Below are 24,980 nucleotides of genomic sequence, written 5' to 3' on the forward strand. Positions count from 1 at the left end.
TTAAGGCATTGTCAAACACCGAATACTTGTAACACATTTATGCCTTTATTTTTATTGACTTTCGGAACAGATGATTCACAAGAGCGTTAAAAATCTTTTGGAATCACAGACCCAGATCCTTGTCAGCTGATTCTTATCACTTCATTAACCTCTGGGGCTCCGGATTCCGGAGTGTGTTTGGGATTTGTCTGTGTATTGGACATAATTTCAAGTCAAATAAGAAACTTTCACTTCTAAAGCAAATTAAAACCATTCAAACCCAAATCCTCGACAGTCTGAAATTCAAACTAAGTGGGGAATTTAGTGTTACGCTTGCTGTTATAACCAAGAGCTGATTGGGAATCGAACAACTGAAGCGCGTGATATCTTCTAGTATCAACGTGGACTTATCATTACTGTACTTTAGACACTGGTCACATTGATATCGGTAATTTAGTGTTTGACCTTGCAGTTGTTATTATAAATTTTCCGTCATTTTTGTCGCAGCTGCCTTTCGGTTGCTAAAAGGGCGTGTGATACAGTTAATAGTATCAACTTTGTATTCCAGTTTAGTTTTACATGTCTGATCTTTTCTCAAAGCTCGTCAAAGAATCGTCAAAAATTACGCGTAGTGACGTCATTACTGTTTATGGGTTGTGTTCCTCAAAGTGGATGATCAGGTCTAATCTCTTTGAGTGTAATTTATTGCATTTCTCCAAAATTTTCTATAGCGGCTTCCTCAAAACAGATAGAATTTTTCCAGAAATAGGGCAATTGCGTAGCTATAACTTCGCAATATATTCGAATATTTTGATGAACAGTTCACACTGTACAACCTAATCCAACCCAGTGGTAGTATGACTTGGCAAACAGTAAACTCGGGGCGCATCTACTTTTTATGGATCAAACAATGGGATCAAGGATCGCGAGTCTTGGATTTTAACACGAAATTCATTCGCTTATACGGTTAAATAATATTTTGGCATTATAGCTGGTGTAAGTTTGTGATGTGAACCCTTACTTTATTTCCTAATCTTAGATTCTAAATCTTAGTTCCTCAGACTAATTTATAACTCTCTTTTGACCATCGCAAGTAAGTGGGTTGTCCTAGGGTTCCTTTAGCTTCACCTAAAGGCCATTTACTTAATTATGGTTTCACTATCCATAAATCAGTTTATTTACCGAGGCGTTATGTATTTCGTATAGCGATACCGCAAGCTGAAATAAGCGAAACTGTGTTCTCACCTAAAACCTGTAAGTTAAAAGCCGACGATTTCAACTTTTGTACTTAAAACCCACTATCTACGTGATAAGGGTACCCTAATGTTTGTCGAATGTGATTTTCGTTTCATGCACCTTTTATTACATGTTTCAAATGTCAAATTTAAGGGTTATGTTAGTTACGTTTGATTCTTTGTAGTTTCCCTATATGGATATCAACTTCCTTGTAAATTTAAGGCATTAACATCGAAAGCCTGTCTTAAAAGGTTTTACTAAATCGTAGCAACCATCTCAATCTGGTTACTATTGTCATCTGGTGCTTAATGATACACAGATAAAGCAAGTTAGTATACAACATTCAGTTTTCTTTTACTTTGTATTATCTGGAAATTCGCATCACTTTTTATCCTGGAACTTTCAATATCTCTGAAAGTATTGCTGAAAACAGTATTTTACCTACTGTTCCTACTTGCTGATTAACCAGCACATAACTAACTGTAACTACTAGCTTATTGATTTCAACGTCACCACGATATTCTGGGTTTATTTTTTTTGGTTGAAATTCGTTCGTATCCATAGGAATTTAGATTCCTTGTGGAATTTCGTTAGTTTCTAATGATTTTATGACTTTTCAACTAGCTCGAGTCCGGCTACACATCCCATTGCCTTTAGTAAAACCTTAAACATTGTTGACCGTAATGAATGCTTCATGGTGAAGTACAACTAACAGTTTATCTGAGTTTTGCGTATTACTATTATATAGGTACAGTTATAACTCAGGAGTATTAAGAATTTATATCTCTGTCGTTCAGTCTTGGTTTTCGATCTTATTTATTTAAACGCAAACATTCGTACGCGGCACCACATATATATGCGCCACACAAACCATTTGGTTTGTGTAAGGGCTGGAATGCTGCCCGCATGCCCAAACCGAGGTAGATGATTTTCTTAGGGAGCCGCCCTCTGAGCCTTTGAAGTCTAATCCACAGGGCAGTGGAACGTTGTTAAGAGATGCAGTCCCATGGTAGCTGGTGACAAACAATAGGTTCATGCCCCAATTGAAGTCACGCTTGGAAAATTTTGAAAACAAGGCTGACGCAGATGTTCAGTCCGTCATTTGTTGAAATCATATGTCAATTGAAGCTAGACCACCCCCAAATGCCCTGGTATGGCCGAGAGTAGGGAGAGTCCGCTCTCCCTCTCGAAATGCTCTCACACGACCACGCGTATATAGCCTCTGCCAGGGAAGTCCTACTCACTGCCTTCTCGTGGCGGGGGTGTTGTTTTCGAAAATGAGAGGACAAAAAGCGAATGTCCGGTGCTTTAACCGGATCTCAAACCAATGGTGCACATTGGCTCCAGTAACCTGAGTGAACGAATGGCGTATGAACCAATCGTTGGTCACCGGCTACTAAGGGAATGCATCTCACGATGCTCCACTGTCTTGTGGGTTAGACCTTTAGGTCAAAGGCTCGGGGTGTGGCCCCCTAAGACAACCACCTGCTTCGGTCTGGGTACCCGGGCAGTATCACAGCCCACACACACACAAATATGGTGTGGCGCATATATATTTGGTGCCCTCTTGTACGAATATTTGTGTTGAAATAAATAAATAAATCAGTCCGTCATTCAACTGCAGCGTAGGACCCGGCACATTTATGCATCGGTCCAAGTCGCCATACCTCATTGTCACAAGATTAACACTGAATTAGCTACTTCTATAAATTTAATGGTGGTGATACATAAAAGAAAGATTGCATATAAGGATATAGTACAGGAAAAAAGAATTAGTTAATAGAAAGAAAGGTGTTGCTTTGAAAGATATACGAACGGCTGTGGAAACTTAAGCGACATATATTAGGGATTTTAAGCAGAGGGTTTTGAAAAACCAGTGGTTTTCCGCGATACCCACCACCCTAATAGAATCCCGTAAGCTTATCCCATCAGACTCCGAACACGACGAAGAGTGTAAACAAATCAGATCTAGGTTAACCAAAAGTCTACAGAATGATCGTGAGCAGTGATGAGCAACAAAAGCAAACGGGATGGAGAAGGCAGCGTCTGTAGGCAACATTAAACAGCTTTTGAGACTAATAAAGGAAACCCGAATTAAGAAGTCAAGTGTACGTGAGACAATCTCGGAAGAAGGTGGCACACTCATCAGCTCTCAGTGTTGACGTTTGGAACTTTGGACGGAGCAGTAAGGAGCAGTTCAGCTGGCCTTCAGCTACTCTACAGCTACCCACCACTCCCAAATAGCCTCAATGGAATATGGAAGTAGGTCCCCCGACTCTAAAGTTCAAATAACTGTAGCTTATGCGAAACAACAAAGAGCAGCTGGTTCAGATGGATTAACTCCAGAGGTCTTTAGGAATGGTGGTCCAGTTTTAGCGGTTAGGTTGACTAATATTTTGTTTAAAATTTGGGAATCGAACGTAATTCTGTCTGGTCGCAATCACTGATCGTCCCAATATATAAAAAGGATTAAAATCTTCATGTGGTAACCAGAGAGGGATTAGTTTGACTAATATAGCATCTAAAATACTAGCCTCAACTGTTGTTGGACGCATAACAAAGAATCATAAACTGCAAACACGAGAAAATCAGGCTAGTTTCTGACCTGCTCGTGGCTGCATCGACCACATATTTACGTTGCGTTAGATTTTAGAACACAGGCATGTTTATCGGCGTCCGACAGTAATAGTTTTTCTTGACTTAAAAGCAGCATTTGACTCTGTAGACCGAGAGGTTCTATGGCAGTGTTTGTCATTGAAAAGTGTGCCTCAGAAATACATTAACCTTGTGAGTGCTCTTTACTCGAATACTATTAGTCGAATCAGAGCTTATAGCGAACTGTCATCTGATTTTGCAACCCCAAGTGGTGTCCGACAAGGCTGTCCACTATATCCATTTTTGTTTAACTTCATCATAGACCTACTGCTGGAAATAACTCTCGTCGACAGAATTTTCGGGCATTGATCTACTTCCAGGAGGTCCGCTTATCGACTTAGAATACGCAGATGACATAGTCCTGTCTGGTGAAGACTCTGAGTCAATCTTTCTCGGGTTTTGAACAACCTACGAAGTATGACAGAAGCCAAAAGTTTGGACGCTCCAAAACCTTTGCAAACAACGTTGCCAGTTCCTTAATCTGAAAGTCACAACCATCTTTAAAAAGAGCCGGAGGTAGGCCATCTGGGTCCAGTGATTTATAGCGTCCCTTGCGAACTTCCGCCTCATTTGGAGGATCGGTCGTCACCGGTCATGGAGGGCAGGACAGTCTGATCGATATTGCCGGAGCAGCAGGCTAGTTGAACTCCCCTTCGAAAAGTTCTGCCCATCGTCCAAGACGTCGGTGGATGTTAGTGATTGGCATCTAGTCATCCTCACAGATTGCTTCGCTCATACCAGACTTCTTGCTGCCAGTGGCTCGGATGAGTTGGAAGAGCTTCCGGTAGTTACCAGATGCAGCTGCTGCTTCCAGCTCATTAGCACGCTCCGACCATCACTATTTTCGATCCTTACGCAAGCTTTGCCCAATCTCCCTACGTAACATACTTCGTTTGTGGTCAAACTCACGGTCACCCGTAGTTGACCGACGGGTCTCGATGAGTCGTAAGGAGCCTGAAGAAACCCAGTGCTTATAAGCAGGACGTTTCGCGAAGCCGCAAGCGACTTTACTCGCCATTTTCTTGGTGTCATGCAATTGCAACCTATGCTCATCTATACTTTTCGGTGGAATGGTAACTAGCCTAGAAGCTAGCTCGGTTTGATACTTAGTTGCAACAGAAGCTGCAATCAATTTACTGACATCAATCCGTTTAGAACGATGAATTTGTTGGCCACTGAAAAGTAAGGTAAAATTGGCGCAAACAAGGGCATGATCAGAGTCCAGATAGGTACTCCAAAAGGAGCGGCAGTCTTGTACACAACCACGCCAGCGGTAGCTGATCGCGATGTGATTAATCTGAGTCCAGCCTTGAGATGCAGAAGGAGGACGCCAGGTGGTACATCGGCGATGACTGTGCCGAAAGTTAGTGTTAGCCAGGAACTTGGTTGTGGTCTGTGCACAGTTGCAGTAGACGGTCCCCGCTGTCTGTCCTGCGACTAACAAGTCCCCATCGGCCACCTAAACGACTCTTTTCTGAGTCTAGACGCCACTCCTGAGCATTCAGGTCTCCGGCTAGTACTACAATATCTGTTGAACGCACTTTCCGAAGAACACTTAACTGGTGATAGAATTCATCCTTGATTGCATCCGGGCTGCAATCTGTCGAAGCATAGGCGGAGATGACGAAAAGATATCGTTTCTCACACCGATCTCTTCTTACTTTGATGGAACTTTCTAATCAAACAGCACATAACCGGCTGTTAATGGGAATCCAATCGATTAGTGCTTCCTCAGCTCTAGCGCTTAGTGCGACACCAACGCCAGCAAAACCAGATGAAGATAGTTTTGAGGTAGTCGAACTCGTCGACCACTTATCTTAGAAATCTGATCAGCCCTAATGGGTTGGTGTCTGGCAAAATCTCTGCACGGATTCAAAAAGCTCGTTTGGCTTTTGACAACTTACGTCATCTATGGCGAAGACAAGAAAACCGTCATATCAGTTAAGGGGCGAGTATACTGCGCAGTTGTTCGTTCTATCCTACTTTACGGCTGCGAAACGTAGCCGCTATGAGTAGAAGATACTCGTAAGCTACTAGTATGTGATCACAGATGCCTTAGAAACATTGTTTGCATCTGCTGGAATCACCGGGTAAGTAATAGTGAGGTTAAACTCAAGGTATTAGGGGATGATGATTAATCATTTGGTAAAGTTGTGAATCTGCATCAACTGAGATGGTTGGGCCACGTTTAACTTATGCCCAATCACCGACTGCCACGGCACGCAACTCTCACAAGTGTTGAAGATGGATGGAAGTTAGGGGCGTCCAGATCAAAACGTGGCATCAGTCCACAAAGTCACTAACTTGTGGTTTGAACCATGTTGTTAGATGCAGATTACTTGATTGGGGTCCTCGTGACTAACGTAAACAGCGGTTAGAGACTGAGCGACATGGTTCAAAATCAATCACAATGGTGTAGGTGTTTATACTCTGTCTTCCCTTAAACCATGAGACTAAAATTACTTTATACCCTTCTTTCTACGAACTAATTATTTCTCCCTGTACTGTATCCTTATATGCAACATTTCTTTTATATATTACTACCATTGATGTAACTTCTATAAATTTTGTGATCGATTTGTTGTGCTAATGAGGTGTGGCAACTTGAACCGATGTATATATGTGCCTGGTCCTACGTTGTAGCTGACTGACTGACTGGTACCATTTGTCCTCTCATGATCCTGTTCTCCATATGCACCATTGGTTTGGGGTCAGGGTTCTCGAACTCTCCTGTGTGGGTCCTCCATATTCAGCAACCCCAGTTAAAGTACTGGACAATCGCTTTTCACCCTTTCACTTTCGTAAGCAACGCTCCCTCCACAAGGTAGTGACTAAAACTTTCTTGATAGTGGCTGTATACGCGTGGCCATGTTAGAATTTCAAGAGGGAGAGAGAGAGCGCGGATTCTGCCCACCCTCGGACGTACCAGGGCATTCCGGGACAAAGTTTTTCGACCCCATCCAATCTACTTGGAATTTCTTTGTTATATACTGTTGTCAACTTTTGTGATGCCTGTGTAGTTATTTGTTCAGTGTTCAGACTTATACATTATTAATTTTATTCTCTCTACCTTTTAACATCGGCTGATGTCAATCTCAACAATCCTGTTATTATTTGACGATAATCAAAAACATCAAGGAAAAACTAAAAGTAATAAAAGTCAGGTCTTGATGCTGTTTGAGTAGCTTTTTGTGTGGCTTACCTTCCTCATATAGCAAAATAATCAGTGCTAACGACCACGTCTATACATCTACTGTTTTGTAGCTGGCTTAATAGAGTTTAGAAGAATTTGTTGTAGACACTGTTCGTCGTTACTTCATTCGTTAATATATTTGGTAAAAAAATGAGTAGAATGAATTCTCAAGATTCTGAAAACCCGGGAATAAATACGTTCTGTTGTGACTGTTTTTAGGAAACAACATACAACTTACAGTAGAGCATGTATAATTTGATGGCTTCCTATTTATCTAGTTTTGTAGCCTTTCCGTACTGTTTTATGAATTAAAGTCGAGCAGTTTGTCCCTGAATACTTTGAACGTTTTAGTGGCTATCGTAATAATATCTGTAGAGTCATAAGGTATTTAAAAAGACCCTCATAAATACGTTGAACTTCTCCATTTCATATGTTACTGTAAATTTGCGAGTTTTAAGAATAATATGGACGTCCTAATTAATGTACAATTTTCCATTCACATCCCTTAATATTTTCATTATTCTTTAACATCATTGTACTTAATAAGGTCGGATAACGAGTCCTTTTGGTTTACATTTTTTACAGCATATAAAATTATTGAGAATGAAAAGTCTCAAGTAACTAATCATTTTGTACAAATCAGCTACTCTGTAAATTAAGTGTAAGTCAATTATTTTGGGTTGAATGCTAAGTCGTCGTATCACTACCTGAGCTGTGTTGAGTTTTGATGTGACTATCTGTTTCTAAAGGAACGCTTACAAAAAAGTCATCAGAGGTAACTTGAAATGTTAATCAATCTTCATTGATCATCCTAAGGGGTTATCATTTTTCATGACCAGCTTTTATGCGATCAACCTTGAAAGGTAATTTAGGTGTATACATAACCACTAACTAGCGTAAACTACTGATTAGATTTACTTATCTTTAAATATTCAGTAGTCGTATCATAGTGTGACAAACTAAGTAAGACTAATACTTAGATGATGGAGAGTAGAAAATTCAAACCCTTCGATACAGTCATAAACTTTAACGAAGACTTCATTTCAGGTAGTTTTTAATTCGAATTGAATTTATCCAATTTTAGATTCCGAAGTACACATTAAGACAAGTTCTTCAAAATATGGTTTTTGTAGCTATCCAGGTACCAAAGAAGAAAAAGAATCGCAGTCGCTAAATAGTACTGCTGCTCTCGGATCATTCGTTCAGGGTCGGGACAGAAGCCGAAAACTTTTAAATTCAAATGTTAATACAAATCTTCAGAGTCCTGAAAACAAAAACTTATTTCAAAACTCATGTTTCCCCAGTGAACCGTTAAAATTCATAGGTTATCGACCCATATTCGGTTCTGCGAATTGTATTGACTTATGTTCTTTCGATGATCATAATCGTCTCAAACCTTTTGAATTATCATTTCTAGGTGTTCCTCTCTTCAGTTCTTCGACCCATTCCTATTATTCAGATGAACGTATTTACAACACTACCAAACAACAAACTATGCTTGTATCAAGCTCTTTTACCAACAAGTCCAAGAAGGGACGTGTAAGATCACTTTCTGAATTATCGCTTCAACACGTCTGTCATAAGGGAAAAAGAAGTGAAACTGAAGCAGGCGTTCATTTATCTTGTAATCATTATGAAAAGGAACTGAATTACCTTCGGCAGGAACTTATGGCGCGCAATGAAGAGGCAGAAAAGATTGCGCATGAACTTATGCATGCAAAGAATGAAGAAAAACAATTTGGTGGTCATTTACGCGAACTAACAAAAGAGGGTTCTGCTAAGACAGATACTATTAATAAGTTAAAAGAAAAAGTTTCTGAGCTATATGTTGAAGTGGAATCCCTTCGACATTCTCATCAACAAGCCATCTGTCACCAAGAAGATTTACAGAAGGAGATCGACATTTTGAAGTATTCACGTGATTGGTACGCTAATCAGCTTCGTTCGGTTCAGTGTGTCAGTGATCGTGTTCAAAATGAACCTGAAAGAATTGTCAACTTACTAAAGGATAGCAGTGAAATGAATCATCGTCTGGCACATGAAAATGCTTGTTTGCGAGCTCAGTTAGTATGTAGCAAGGCCGCCTTAGCTGATGCTAAACGAAATCTCTCTCGCCAGTTAGAGTCTATCCGTATTGACATGGTAGAACGTGAAGCCCTTTTTGAGCGTATTACTGCTGAACGAGCTTTGTTTGAGAATATCAGTCGTCAGCGCGCTGATGAGATAAGGGAGTTACAGACTCAGGTGTCGAATTTTCAAATGGAACTTAAGGCTACTGAAGAGCATATCTTGCTTCAGAAGAACAAGCTGTTGGATGCTGAAGGAGCCTTGGCAGTCGCAGAAAGAAAGCGCAGTGAATTACAAAACCAGTTAGAATCCTTTGAGAGAGAACATTTTACGAAGGAAAACTATCTAGATGATCAATTCTCCAAATATGGTATCATCTTAGAAAGTCTGAAGGTTTATGAAAACGGAGATAATAGTAAGGGCATCTTAATTGATGAGATTCTAGAAGAAAAAGCCACACTCACTGCAGCTCTCTCAGCATCACAATATGAAAAAGAGACATTGAATAAATACTTGATAAATTTGAAGGATAACTTGTTCAGAGTAGAAAAAAGTTTTGTCATCCTTAGACGTGAAATTGAATCCAAGTCTGCACAAATTATGGAGCTCACCACTCAACGAGACAGTATGGCTGACAAAATTAAATTTCTTTCCGACCAGTTAAGTGATTACTGGAATGTGATTGAAAAGTTAAGACAAGAAAAAGAGAAATTAAACTCTTCCTTAAAAGTTTCGCTGATGGAAACCGAAAATTCCCACAACAATCTAAACAAATTAGATTTTTCACTCCAAAAGGCTGATGGTGACTTTAAAACTGTTGCTAAAGTAAAACATGTAGGAACGAGTTCTCTTTTGCCGAGTCAGATAATTAACAAACAACTTACACTAGAGTCGCAGACCATTCATTACTTCCCAGTTGCAGTGCCGACCTTTCAAAGTCAACCAAATACTGCTTCTCTACCGTCTTCAGTAAATAATTTTAGTACCTCGGATGCTACACATTCTTTAAACATTCAAGTGAATGAAGATAGTTGTTGGCAAATTATGGATTTAAAGAAAAGATTATCTAATGACGCTGTTTGTGATGTAGCTCCAATTTCGCAAAATACAATCGGTGTACCTGATTCTAATTACGATACTCAAAATAACGGCTCGAACTCACAGGAGAACTATCCCACAACACCTTTAAGTTCTGATAAAAATATATTTTGGTCAACGGATCCTTCGTCTTTAGTTTCTGCCCGTGTTTTGTCTTCTTCATACGAGCAAAACCAAATGGGATTAAATCAAACAGTTCCTAATCCAAATAGTCAGTGTTATTTTGATAACTGGCCATATATACAGCAGTTACCAGATTACCAGAATATTGCTAATGTGGATTCTGGCCTTCACCTTTCAGACACCCATATAACAACCAATCAAATATATTCTTCAGATTACCAACAACGTAATATGCCTTATTTAAATCTATATTTACACGATAACCTGAACCATACTGATGAGTATAAATTCAATGTACAACAAGATAATTCGTACACGTGTCTATCTAAAGACGAATGTTCCTCGGATTTTAATTGTGATATTACAATTAGTAGTAATAACATTTTAATTCCTAGAGCCAGTTTACCTTTGGACCACAAAACCAATAATCTGAATTGTGATAAAATTTATACAGATCCATTAGTTATACCAGAACAACAACAAAATGTCTGCTCTTCTAACAAAAATGATACTTGTACGATCTTATCTACTGAGCAGGATACCAACTATAAATGTACTGTTACTGAGGTTCAAAATATTCATACAAATGATTGGACAGGTAAGGAGTCATCTAGTTGCTCTAGTAATTTCCGTGTTAAAATAAATGAAAGTGAAACACCAGTTAAGTTGACGGAATATTTCTCAAATGATCATCAAGGGAACTGGACAAATGAAGTTTTTTACACACAGAATGTAGCCACTACCTTACTATCTGTCACTGAAACACCAGAGTCAATACTATATTGCTGTTCATCACATGAAAATTCGAATCTAACTGAAATTACTGAAAGTAAAGCAGAAAAACTGAAATTATATCAAGTTGGTGGATCAAATCAGCCAATAGTCATTTCTAAAAAAAGTGATCATGAATACTGCTCATGTTCTGTCACTACTGAAACACCAAATGATTCATTTGACTTAAGAATATGCAATACCCGTCAGTCTAATATCAATACTTGTTCTTCAGAACACATATATAATACATCTGAAGCTCTTCTTATGTCTACTTTTGATGAACTGAACTGTGTGAAAAGTGAGCGGGACAATCTTTCCGAGCATGTTTCGGTCTTGCAAAAGGATTTAGCCAATGCTGTTGCTAACTTAACAACTTATCAGAAAGAGGCAGAAATGCAGACGCTTAACGCTGAACGTGAAAAAGTTGCCCATCAACAAGCACTCGAGGCTCATCAACTTACTATTGTGGAACTTAATAATGCCAAAGCCGAACTTGTTAACGTGCAAAAGTTAGTTAGTGAACTTCGTCAGGAGGTTGTCTCTTCAAAAGAAGAAGTCGCACTATTGCGGGCGCACGAAAATGAAAATCGTTCTCTCTATGAAACGGAAATCAATTCAATGAAATCAATTGTTAAGGTATATCCTATTTTATTTGAAAACATTACTTCTTGTTTTTATTATGCGGCATAAGTTATTTTGCATCGATATAAGCAGATCCCATCTCATTTTTTTCATTTTTATTTTGGACACAGCGCGTTCATAAACCGATTTTTTGTGATTTTCGTCTATTTTTGTTAATAAACGTCAACATACAACTACATTATAAGTGGTCTTGTAGCGTTTATACTGTCCTTTGTAATCATCATTACAAATTTTCGTGTATGTATTGTAATGATTGTTGATGTTTGGATAAAGATAGTGATGTTTAAGTACTACACATCCCCGCGGTCATAGTGTTGTAGTGTCGATTACTATGCCAAGCCCACATGACCTATTCTAGCTTCTGGATAAGCCAATTTATCCATTCTTCTTGAGCTACATTTTGACCTTGTCAATTATTCTCTTATTAATCCTGACTGTTTTTATGTAAGCATATGTATGTGCATTTCTTATCTTACTCATCACATGTCTTTAACTTATTTTTGTTCGAATAATAATAATATCAATCCACTCTTTACTAAATTGAGTTGGTTCACTCGCCTCTTCATTGCGCGTCGTTTTGGTTTGCTCCGCTTTCCGATCAGCGATCGCATGAAATGTACGTATTCAAAAATCCATTCTCGTAATTGACTTGTTTAGTTCCGTTATTCATTAACCCGAGTTAAGTCGATAATTACATGTGAGGATTGGTGACATGCAGATTTCGATAACAAACATTCGTACGATCCAATTGGAGTCAGATTAAGGGCTACTAAAGTATCCTGTCTCCTTTGTTCTATGTAATCTCGTGTCTATGTCTATTATTTAAAATCTCACCTCGTAGTATTTAATAGTGGTTTCTAAAGCATTGTAATTGTTTAGTAATTCAAAAGAATAACTATTGAACTTTTTAACTTATAGATAACAAGCGATCACCTATCAACACTGGCAGAATCACTCCACAATGCGCTGAGTGAAAGAGCTATACTGCAGAGGGAATTCAATCATTTGAAAAATATGATTCATGGTCAATTACAGAAATTTCGTTTATTCACTCGTTTGGAGTTATATGACGAATCTAAAATAGTCAACCAATTTTCCATTGGTTCATTAGCTGCTCTTGGAATTTATTTAGAAAATCTGGTTGATGGTAATTCTCAGATAAATTTTCATACAAAGTAAGATAAATTTCACATAAGCTATGCGTTTGTATTTAATATTTTATTTTGGATTGCTACATTCACTGGGTTCACAGGTTCATTTCAGCCACTTTAGTATCCCTGGATGGTATCAATAAAGTATGCTTTCCAATTTGATCTCATTCATTAGTCTCATATAACCTGTTCAACTAAATAACTTGTATTGGCTTTGCTTCGTTAATCAATCCCATTTGTAACCGTTATTATATAAATTCCATCGGCGTTTGAAATCAGTAGGCAATAAGAAGCGGTGACTACGGTTTATTAGCGGACATCACATATCACAAACCTACAAGCACATCAGGCGAATTTGAAGCATAGAGACGAATATGTGTGTGCGAGCAAATGTAGAGGCAAATTTATAGTTAAATAGAATAAGGCTCAGCTAGGCAAGGCAAAGACTAATAATAGGATTTGCGTACATATATACATGGGAAAGAGGATGAATCATCGAGCAATATTTAAGCTATCAACATTAATGTGATCAAGCGTACACGTTTCTACAGATATGATAGTGATTATAGTAGTACAAAGAAATGTGAAATTGTTACTGTTCTAATGACATTGTCTGTCAAGTAAGTTAATAAAAGAGCTTAACTAAAATTAACCATAATCGAAATTGATTATAGGAGGTTTGCTATAAAATTTGCTTGTTCAGAAATACTAGGGTGAACGTTTATCTTTCCTTTATTTCGTATGTAGACAACCTAACCATTAAAAAATGTGTTAAAAGGCGAACGATTGTGATGCGTAAATAGCCTTCACTTAGAACATAATTCCTCACTTGTAATCATTGTAACGAACAACCATAGTTATGGTAAGCTAAATAAATGCCAGAATTACAAAAAAACTTTTGTGCGGTCTGTTGTAAAAATGCAGTCCTCACAGCAAGTAATAACCAATTTACGTTAAAAAAATACCATTCTGTTTAATGCAGTCCAACATCATTCCTATGGTGAAACCTAACCTATTGTTGTTTTCATCATTGAAAAGTAACTCATTAAGGAAATCTTGCTTCGATTTTAACCATATATACATTTACTAATACGTCGTTTTTTTGAGAAAATGTTGAGTTTTTTTCAGAGCTATATCTGATGATAATGTTAACTGAAACTTCAAAAGGTGTCGAACTATTTGAACTGCATTCACTTGTCGCGGATCTTTACACCCTCAAAGTCACATTAAAAGTGCATTGACAGTTGTGCCTTGTGCAACTATTCAAATAAATGAATCGGTTAGCGATGCATAGAAAAATATTGGTGAAATCTCGTACCAAGGAAGGTGTCACTCAAAGCAAATTCAGTTGATTGTCCTACCAGTTGTTAATAGGATAGAATTCTAAATATTGCATTCTCAACGCCAGCCCAAATCTGAATGTGGCGCTCGATTCATTTTTAACTAATCAGAGATAATAAATGGATCAAGAAGATACTAAAGATTTATCGTATAAATTATGTATAAACTCTTGTGCTTCTATTACTGTAGATTGTTTTTTCGGCTCATTGGAGTATACTTTATTCCCAGCTTATTTTTATGTTTATCGAGTCAAGTAAAGTGAATTACCTAAAGAATACTAGACATGTCACAAGTCAACACTGGGAGGCTTTGTGTTAAAAAAGAACATTTTGGATATCATTCCCTACATATATTTAAATGTTAAGGGACCAAATTTTAAATATATTATTTATTTAATTTAAGGAGATCCCAAAATCTATTGAATCTCTTTTTATAGATCACCTCGTAAATTTAATCCATCCTTCGAATCTCTTCGAACAGAAATAACAAAACTTGAAAATGATCTACTTAGTCGTAATATGCTTGTCAGTGACTCAGCTCAAAATATATAGTAAGTGAATAGATTGTTTCGCGATACGTTTTCCATGTTATTTTTTTCGGTGTTAACTGTATCTTCTGAGGATCCGATCCAAATATGCACTCATTTCGTGTACACTAAGTAGTCGCTGGGTAGCAACCAGTACAACGTTAAATAATTCACATTAGACAGGATTCTGCCTGGTAAGTTTGCAATGCCCCCAAATGCCCTGGTACGGCCGATAGTGGGGGGAGTCCGCTCTCCCTCTCGAAATGCTCTCACATGGCCACGCGTATATAGCCTCTGCCAGGGAAGTCCTACTCACTGCCTTCTCGTGGCGGGGGTGTTGTTTACGAAATTGAGAGGACGAAAAGCGAACGTCCGGCGCTTTAACCGGGTTGGTGGACATGGAGAGTTCACCTAGGGGAGTTGGAAAACCCTGATTCCAAACCAACGGTGCACATGGGCTCCAGTATCCTGAAGGAACAAATGATGTATGAACCAATCGTTGGTCACCGGCTACCATGGGAATGCATCTCCTTACGTTGCTCCACTGCCTTGTGGATCATACCTTCAGGTCAAAGGCTCTGGTTGTGGCCCCCTAAGAAAGCCACCTGCTTCGGTTCGGGCACCCGGGCAGTATCACAGCCCTCACACAAACCGAATGATTTATGTGGCGCATATATATTTGGTGCCTCATTGTACCAATATCTGTGTTAAAATAAGTAAATAAATAAATGCATGTAGTAGATAAAAAAAAGTTGATATTGTGATGTTCGTTACGTAGTGTTGAAATGGCTTACTGGATTCATGTGATTTTAACAAAGTATGATTTACGCCTACGTTTTATGTATTTCTTTTTTGATGAATGCTAACTAGCGCGAAATCTACATCTAAAGATTTCTGTTGATTACTGTTAGTCGAAAGGGATTAATTACAATATACCATATAATGTCTAGTCACTGCTTACACTGATGACTAGAATGTTAATGGTTACTCTCCAGGGACTAAATGGTCTTAACTAACAATATTTATAACTTTACCACTCAATGATAAAAGTTCAGGTCTTTAGGAAGACTCTTTGAAGACCTAGTCTTTTATTAGTTTTGTGAGTTCTTGTTGTATCTAATTTCAAGATATCTGGTTTCTTTATAAAATTCAAGTCATCGTATCAGATAATGCAAACGTATCAACATAGAACCTTAATTATGTTATAAATTAGTTAGACTTGTACAATAAATAAGCGTAGGCATTAACGATATGAATCTAGTCAGTCATAAGCAGTGTGAAAGATGTCGCAGATATACTCTGCGTCAAGTTGACGTACGTAATTCATGTTAACATAATGCAAGCAAATTTAGTAGATGAGATGGAACAAGAAAGTATGAAATATTATTGGAACTGAAGATTTAGAAGATGAAAATGAATGCATTCATACAATCGCAACTGATTTTGAGCCATGTCTAATTCAAGCCGCACCTTATCATTTTCCATCTTTGCTATTCAACATACATCACGTCACAGTAAGCGGCAACCACGCATACGTAGCTTATGTGCTGAACGTCCTTAAGCGTTGAAAATTCACTTCACCTAAGTTAGTTCCTTACGCTTCGTTTCAGCATTACTTACACAACGTTTGCACCATGCGTAATTAGTGTTTCGGGGACATTTTATGGTCAAATACTAGCAATTTTCATAGGTTACATTTCACAACCGTAATAATAATGGGATGGATTCCTACCCGATATACTTTATATGATAAACAGATTTTCTCTACGTAATGCTCTCGGAAATCCAACTTATTAATGAAACTAGTTTTTAAGGCCTTGTATGTCGATTTTTTACTTGCATCCAACTTAAAGACAACCCTACCGAATTTATGGACTCATATCTAAATCGCAATGAACTGAAAATTGATCCAACTAATTGCGATCGAATAATATAAGATGTTGGTTTTGAATTCAATTGGCAGCTGATATTAAATATAATCAACTGAGCTATCTACTTATTTTCAGTCACATGAAAATTTCACTCTGTTAAGCAGTATTATCATTTGTTGTTTTCTCTCTCTTTTAGGTCATCAGTTGATGTACATTTTCATTCATATGGCATTTACTTTTAAACTGTACTGCCTTAAGGTGATTTCAATTTTTTCATACTTGTCTGTTTTATAGATTTCAGTGAAGAATTTAGTGAATTTCATATGCATACGTATATGCAGTCTCTCCATACGCATACAATATATGTGATATACGCTTATAGTTTATTTGGACTTCTCTGTGATTGTATTTCTTGCTTATTTTTGTCAGCGTGAATATCACTTCAGTCTTTCACTTTTAGATTCATAAATAATTTTTTAATATTAGCAGTATTTCTTTAAGTGATTATAAACTCAGTAAAAAAATCTCTTGAACGTGAGATAATTTCATTGTGCTAATTATTTTGTACTGTTCAGACCTAAGTTAACAATGAGTTATGTTTTCTTTACTTCGTCTTAAATACTTTGATTTATTCTTTGTGTATGATTAGGTGAGGGTATTTTAATGTCTTTAGATGACTATGTTTATTTTATTCCTTATAAATGTATTTCTACTCTGGTTGGTATTCTATTTTTTAACTATTGTGCTGATATGCAAAATTCCCATCTGTGTTTTATCTCGCAACAAGTTTAAAGCTTTTTTGTAAATTTATAACATAAACAGATAGATAATGGGAATGCTCTCTGGTTTACTTAGGTACGCGTCTTACTAACATGCTGGTGATGAAAATTAAATATATATGCTCATATATTAAATGCATAATGTTTCTGCATCCAGCTATACACAAAAAATAAATCTTACATTTCACGTGAAGTCATTTGTTGACTAGGCATATCCTACATGTTTCATCCAATTTTTCGATATCTTTCTATACATCAGTATAAATTGTGTATGCCCCATTCTTTTACCTCAGAATCCCATTGGTGACGGGTACCTTAACTGACACACAGATTCTTTTTGATTAATACCTAATTTTATGAAGGCGGTATCCAACATCTAAAAAGATATCCTTGCACTTCACTCTATTTCATCAGAGTAACTGGAACTAAGTCGTACTTGTGATGCGTTCGATGTTATTAGCACTCACAGTGGACTAATACGAATAAGATAGTCTTAAGTTTATCTGGAAGTTACGGTGCTTTAGAGAAGTATTTTTGTTGACAATGTTTGCTTGACGTCAAGTCGGTTTTACTAATAATATAGTTGAAGCTGATAAACAACGTACGAGTTTACTAACTAATTTATTCAATCAATCTTAGATTGAATTAAAACGTTGCATACAAACTTTTCTACAGTATTTGGTCAAAACGGGATGAACATTTGATTATTGAATGTTGATAAGTTCAGTAGTGTACTATGGTTTCATCTATTAAGTAACACTTTGCACTTTTCCAAATCCTCTGGTTCAGTTCTTTCCCGTTGATTGCTTTACGAATTTGTTATAAAAAACTTGCAATATTCTGTAGTTTGGTAACCAATTACTTGTCTCCAACCCTAACTAGGGATCAACGTCTTCATCTGTAACAGTTTCATTTACTTTGAAACTAAATCAGACCATTACATACTTAATCCTCAAGTGACTCCATCTGAAATCAGATTTTTGAACAACCAAGTTCCATGTTTTAAATACGTTACCAATTTATTTACAAAGTTTTCTAAATTGTTGGCCCAATAAATTAATGTTTCTGATATGGAGAAAAGTGCATCATAGTTAATTACCAGTATCCTGGAGTAGATCCTGGCTAGTGCAGTTCATATCTTCATGTCCTGGCACGGCCGAGGATGGGGAGCGTCCGCGAATATTCAGCGCTTTAGCCGGGTTGGTGTATACGGAGGACCCACGTAGGGGAGTTGGATAACCGTGGTTCAAAACCAGTGGTGCATATAGGCTCAAGGATCTTGAGTGAACAAAAGGCGTATGAACCAGTTGTTTGTCACCGGCTACCATGAGACTGCATCTTCTAAAGTTGCTCCACTGCCTTGTGGATTATATCTTTAGGTCGAAGGCTCCGGGTGTAGCCTCCTAAAAAAACTATCTGCTTTGGTTTGGGCATGCGAGCAGTATCACAGGCTGTTTTTTTTCACCAGTTGTTACGCACTCATTAATTTTGAACGAATTGTAAGATCACTTGAGAATAACCTAATAATTTAAACAATGATAACAGGTTTTTCGAATTACACTTAGTCAATTATTTTTTTTCTAACGAAAAAGACTAGTTTAAATGCTAAAGATAATGTGGGAGCTGTTACTACGTATATTTGATTGAAACTCGGTCGATATCATTCGTTCAGTACTCAGGACTAGATATTTGTCACTACTCACTGATCAGTCAATGGAAAATTTTAAAAAATGTCATACTATTTAGCCTAGTCATTGAGATAACATTCCTCGATTCAGCCAAACGGTAGAATTATGTTTTCATTTAAATTTTTATATTTTATGATCATTCATTAGGGTGGGTTGGAATTGTGACTGGAACGAAGTTACACTCCAAACCGGTTATCGTTTTTTTAACTGTACTGAAGAACGTTTCTTTGAAGAATTCAAATTCATCTGGTGAACTTTCATATACATTTTTAAAAGTGTAACCATAGTTCCGGTAATAATATGCACGATATTATTTGATTATATATATGCAAACATCATATACAAATTGAATCCTCGACTTTGGTAAAGCATATATATAGCTATTAGTCATCATATCAGTTTCAATATCTTCATTGATGTTCTGAGCTTTACTAGTACAACATTACAGCAAAGCATGAATGATTACTTGAATAAACTCGTTCTATTCTCTTTGTATTTTAATTATGAATTACATGTTTGTGTACTCGGCCATTAACTACTCTTTGCATATGGGGCATTAAGACTAAACAGCTACTGAAAACGAGTTGGGTCGGTTAGTATTTGAGTGCTCAAATTACTGGTTACAAATTAGACACTTAAAGCACTATACCACCTCTTAACATTCTCCACCTTATTATGCCATCAGTATTTAAAATGAGACGAAACTTGGTTGAAAACTGTTTCTTGTTTGACTGCTTAGTAGCTTCATTAGCTAACATGTGAAGGATGAAAAATTATGTCTTCATTGGATTCAGATCTTTGACTAAGGTGTGGAATTTGAAGTTATATCTTCATTCACCTCTCAAATCAGTTTGTATGGATTGTATAAAATGGTTTTAATATGGACAGTGTTTTTTGGAGTGGAGGACCTTATACTTAATATCGTATCATATGTTGAGATGGTAAAATAACCGGCAATGTGTGGAATTCATTTACATAATACTATCTCATTGAAATACCGATCACTTTTGCTTTACGGAGGGAGAGACATTTTATTCATAAGTCTAATATATATGAAGAAGGTCCATACTCGACAGGTAATCATCACAGTTCATAATTTGTTGACTGGCTTTATAGTGGTAACCAAAATAATGTGTCGCATTTCACTTCCACAATTTCACATGGAATACGAAACAGTATTTTTTTTAGAACTCACTGTGTATACAGTAATAATGACACGATGAATCGAAATCTAATTGTTCACATCTTTCAGCTATAGCCAACTTATGATACAGAAACACTATCACTGAACATCAAATATGACCTGATTAACTCCATATCATAATAAAATCATATTTTCAAATATAAGTATGCATTTAGTGTTGTTTGTAAAGTCGATTGTAGTTTTATATATTACAATTATATTAGTTTGATAAATGACATTAGTCTGATTAAGTTCGTAATTGAAAGTCACTAATAGCTTGGTGATAAATCATCCTATACAAATTTAACATAATCTCTCCACTTACTTAAATGGATTTTAAGTAGTTTTGATACAACCTATAAAACATTAAGCTTATTTAATGATTATGTAGCAGAGGAAACCCAGTTTTTAAGGAAGATAGAGAATAAGTTCGTCTAATTTTATATTTGATTTTTCAATAGACACTGTGCAAAATAACAAGATTGATTACATCAAAAACTAAATGCAACAATGGGTTATTTTTACTTTAATCGATGTATTCCTCTTGAAAATAAAAAAAATGTCAAGAAATTACGGTGGATTCTGGTTTTTATTGTATCATTGTTTTATTTTTTACAACAACAACATTACACCGACTGTTCAATTCTAGGGCTTGTAATTGTTTAAAATCTGAAAGTATCAACAAAAATGAAATATTGTACTTGCTAGTGATGTACTTACAAATAATTAAACTTAAAAAAGAAATGTATAGCTATAAGCTATCGTTGATTTAATCTCAATCACTTAAATAACTTTTATTGTAATTCTAGCCATAAATGAATTATCACATAAGCTTTCGAATATTATTAACTAAATATTAACCTTGCTAATTTATACTGATGATTCTAAAATGAAATCCATATCTAAATCGCCATTTTATCGTTTATAAACCCGGATATTAAATATTTTTGCAGATGAAGGAATGTTCTGAAGTGTCCATATGTACTCACTACTTTTAAAAGTAGTTTTGTTCTAACGGTTTTATTAAAATTATAATTTGAATTAGTTTTTTAACACATTTGACAGGATCCGGTGTAATTTTAATTGGTCTCTTAAACTTTTCAGGTAAATTAAATGAATATTTCAAAACTTGGATGAGAAAATAGATATAACAATATATACCTCTTAGTTATTGTTAATGATACAATGTTCACTTACTAGTTTTACTTAATTATAATACTCATCAGTATCCAGATATGAAATGTTCTATGCTACTGGTTAACATTTCATTTTATTATTAATATTCAGTGACGTAAGTACGGAAAATAGATTCGATTTTTATTTCATTTCGATTACCTATAATATATTTATACATTTCGAGATATTGGAGTATTTGTCTCAGAGAAACATCATTCCAAAATGATTTTAACTTGTGACTAGTTCTAAAATCAGAAATAAATATCAGTAATATTGTTTATTTGTGGTGTATACTACTGATGTCTACATACATAAGTAATATGTATCATCAATCGAAGGTGAAATGTCCGGTGGCGGAAGATTAAGACCAAAGAAAAGAGAACGAGAACAGAGAATGATTGCTGTGGAAATAAAGGGACAGTGAAGTCTAAGACAATTGACATTCGCAAAAGGAACAGTCAAGTTTGAGACAATTCGTTAACATTTTGTCAATGAAGTATTTACGGTATGGTTTACTAAGGTGTTCTGCAATTTCGTATTCAAATACATTCGAATGTCCCCACGTGCGTTCTCGTTCACTAAACATTATTTGTCGGATATATCAAAGCACATTGACCAAAACATAATGTGATTAGGAAATGAAAATTTATTCCTAATCAACTAATCAATAAATAGCCTTAAAATGCCCTGGTATACCCGAGGGTGGGGAGTGTCAGCTCTCCTCCCAGAAATGCTCTCACATGGCCACGCGTAAACAGCTAATACAAACAAGTCCTAGTTACTGCCTTCTCGCGGTGGAAGTGTTGTTTACAAAATTGAGTGGACGGAAAGTGAATGTCCGGCGCATTAGCTGCGTCGGTAGGTACGGAGGGTCCACCTAGGGGAGTTGAAAAACCTTGACTACAAAACAATCATGCACATGGGTTCCGAAATTCTGAGGGAAAAAATGGAATGTGGACCGATTGTTGGAACCGCATCTCCTAACGTTGCTCTAGGTCAAAGGCTCGGGGAGCGGCTTTGTAGACAAACTACCTGCTTTGGTTTGGGCATGTGTGCAGCATTCCAGCCCTCACACAAATCAAATGATTTGTGCGGCGCGTATCTATTTGGTTCCTTCTTGCAACAATCTTTATGTATTAAAGCAATAAGTAGGAAAAAGATAGAGAAGATTATTTTTGGTCAGGAAGATAAATTTGGCATTATTAACTGATCATTTTAAAGCAAAATCACAAAGCTTAAAGGAATGTCGATACGTAGTTTTAAAACATTTGATCGAAAATTCAACGTACTTGGAAATTTTTAATTATCATTTTTATGGGTAAAGGAAGAAAACATATGTAAAAAATTAAATGTCTTAAACATAGGGATAATCATTCTATTTTACAAGTCATTTATATTAATATGTCTGATCATCTACTCTATTTGTTATATCACTCCATTCGATCTAAAAATATTGAAAAGTTCATTAAACAGATAAACAATTCTTAGAGAGTTGTTACGTTAATTTCTACACTCTAGATATAAGACCCATATCGAATGGATTATTTGACCGAATGAAGTTATAAAGTTACGATTTTTGTTTGTTGAACGATTATACATTTGAAAATGAAGTAAAAATACTTATTTAATTATGTTTTCATGCCATGGTATTCAGTGCAAGCGCAGTGCAACTGAGTGAAATGTCAGGAATAAATTTGTTCAGTGAATTCTTTTTATTATAACGGAATGATCTATAGATTATTATTGTACGATTTACTGTTCTTAAGTTCAGTTTATTGATTATAGTTTCCCACGTTCACAGCCACTTTCTCGCTTTATTATGTATAAATGTTATTTCCCATTTTATGGTGTGATGCGGTATGTTTGGTTGATATATAAACTAAGTATGTCTGAAATAAATGATTCGCATAGCGGAAGCTTTTATTGGTGTTCTGGACTCAACTAGACGGGCTAAGGGAGCAAAGGACCAATAAGGATGCTAAGCTGGTCAGACCGATTGAACGTCATTGATTTAGCTACAGTACAAGAGCGAATAAGTTGTATTTTGATTTGAGAATATATTACGTGATACAAAGCGGGCCTGAAGATACAATATTGTTGTTTTAGTGTAGAAAAGTTATGGTGTTATTTTTCTGTCATTCATCATTCATTGTGTTTTGACTAGTGAAATCCAATTACGTATGAGGACTAAAATTATAAAACGATATTAAAGATCAAATTGGATTTTTCCAGAAAGACGAACCAAAATAATAAAATACAGCAACATAAAAGTGAAAAAATTTCACCTGAAATTCAATGATATACAAGTTAGATGAATGTCAACTGTGGTCGTCTAGTATCTTGCGCATATAAAAAGAAATAATCTCAGTTATAAAAAATGATAACGGTCAATCATTTCTCAATCTAAAAAGAACTACAAACTAAGAATAACAATAGGAAATATGTAGTAAATCTAACTAAAACAAAGTTAATGAATTTGTATAGTATAAAAGTATTGCCTTCTGTTTATCAAATTAGACAAACTCTATTTACAATGATCGTTTTGCTCACATGTTGAACTTGTCATTAATAGTTATCTATGGCACTAGAGAATACTAAAGCTAAGACCTCAACATGATATCACTTGATATAATATAAGTTTAAATTCGATAATTGCTAACAATTTATAAATTTACAATTCATTACAATTACCTTAGATTAGGTTCATTTCTTTGATTTGATGCAAAATTCCTTTTGACAGCAAATGGATTTCTTTCATATGTACTTTCAATCTAAAGAGAATTATAAGTTAACAAATTATTATTGGCATTTTTCTTATTGATAGTGAAAGTAAAAATTATAATGATGATAAATTATACTTTAAATTTATCTCCCTTTTTTCTTCTTGTACATGATAAATGTCGGATATGTCAAAAGTGTTTTTTTTTTAAAAAAAAGTATATAAGTAGTATATAATCTCTATATATAACTTTGATAGCATTTAATCTACAGTAAAATAATGATATTTATCGTATGAATCAATCGATAAAATCATATACTTTTATTTTAAAAGTAATAAATGACACTGATGTACACCGCTTGTTTCTGAGAAAAAAAAACATTGTACATTTAATACTGATTATTAATTTATATTAACTCTTATACGAAAAGATTACTTCATTGGATTTGGATACAAGTAGCTTAGAGATTATTGTATCGTTTCAACTTATTAAAATGTAATATACAGTCAACATATTTTAAAATGTATAAATCTGGAACTACCATCTACAATAAAAGTTAAATAGTATAACAGAAATTTGTAGTTGTTCAGTGCTGAAGCAGCCTGTCATTAATAATACTTTTTTAAAAAAATTGTTTAATCAGTACAGTATTTACATGGAAAATGCTTCAGTGAAATTATTAGTTGATTAAATCTCCTATAAATCTGAGTCAAGATTTTTGGGAGTTTAAAGAATATAAGAATAAAACTAATTAAAATCATTTTAAGAAAATCATTAT

The 24,980-nt window shown here is 35.8% G+C and overlaps 2 protein-coding genes across 3 annotated transcripts in view; one reads left to right on the forward strand and one right to left on the reverse strand.

Moving 5' to 3' along the window:
- Positions 1-348: 348 nt before the first annotated feature.
- On the forward strand, positions 349-19,825 carry MS3_00009923 (uncharacterized protein). Of its 2 annotated transcripts, none has more exons than XM_051218329.1 (3): positions 349-11,761; positions 12,686-14,809; positions 16,853-19,825. In XM_051218329.1, exons 1-2 carry the CDS (start codon positions 8,558-8,560, stop codon positions 12,944-12,946), a joined length of 3,465 nt encoding a protein of 1,154 aa, XP_051074181.1. In that variant the 5' UTR covers positions 349-8,557; the 3' UTR covers positions 12,947-14,809; positions 16,853-19,825. The 2 variants fall into 2 exon arrangements, with proteins under 2 accessions (XP_051074181.1, XP_051074180.1); XM_051218328.1 differs by having other exon boundaries at positions 349-8,110; positions 8,148-11,761; positions 12,686-19,825.
- Positions 19,826-20,637: 812 nt separating this feature from the next.
- MS3_00009924 (uncharacterized protein) overlaps positions 20,638-24,980 on the reverse strand; it is a 111,728-nt gene continuing 107,385 nt past the window's right edge. Inside the window, exons 10-11 of the mRNA XM_051218330.1 lie at positions 24,174-24,253; positions 20,638-20,975 (exon numbers count right to left, since the gene is read on the reverse strand). Of these exons, the coding sequence (XP_051074182.1) occupies positions 20,969-20,975; positions 24,174-24,253 (87 nt within the window). The 3' untranslated portion in view covers positions 20,638-20,968. The remainder of the gene's footprint in view (positions 20,976-24,173; positions 24,254-24,980) is intronic.

The sequence above is a fragment of the Schistosoma haematobium genome, chromosome 1, assembly GCF_000699445.3.
Source record: "Schistosoma haematobium chromosome 1, whole genome shotgun sequence".
Lineage (NCBI taxonomy): Eukaryota > Metazoa > Platyhelminthes > Trematoda > Strigeidida > Schistosomatidae > Schistosoma > Schistosoma haematobium.

What these genes read in the sequence shown, in the direction of transcription:
- MS3_00009923 (XM_051218328.1), top strand. Translation starts at nt 8,044, where the DNA reads ATGATGGAGAGTAGAAAATTCAAACCCTTCGATACAGTCATAAACTTT. An exon ending in TAACGAAGACTTCATTTCAG is followed by an intron (nt 8,111 to 8,147) that starts GTAGTTTTTAAT and finishes ATCCAATTTTAG; the next exon opens with ATTCCGAAGTACACATTAAG. An exon ending in CAATGAAATCAATTGTTAAG is followed by an intron (nt 11,762 to 12,685) that starts GTATATCCTATT and finishes TTTAACTTATAG; the next exon opens with ATAACAAGCGATCACCTATC.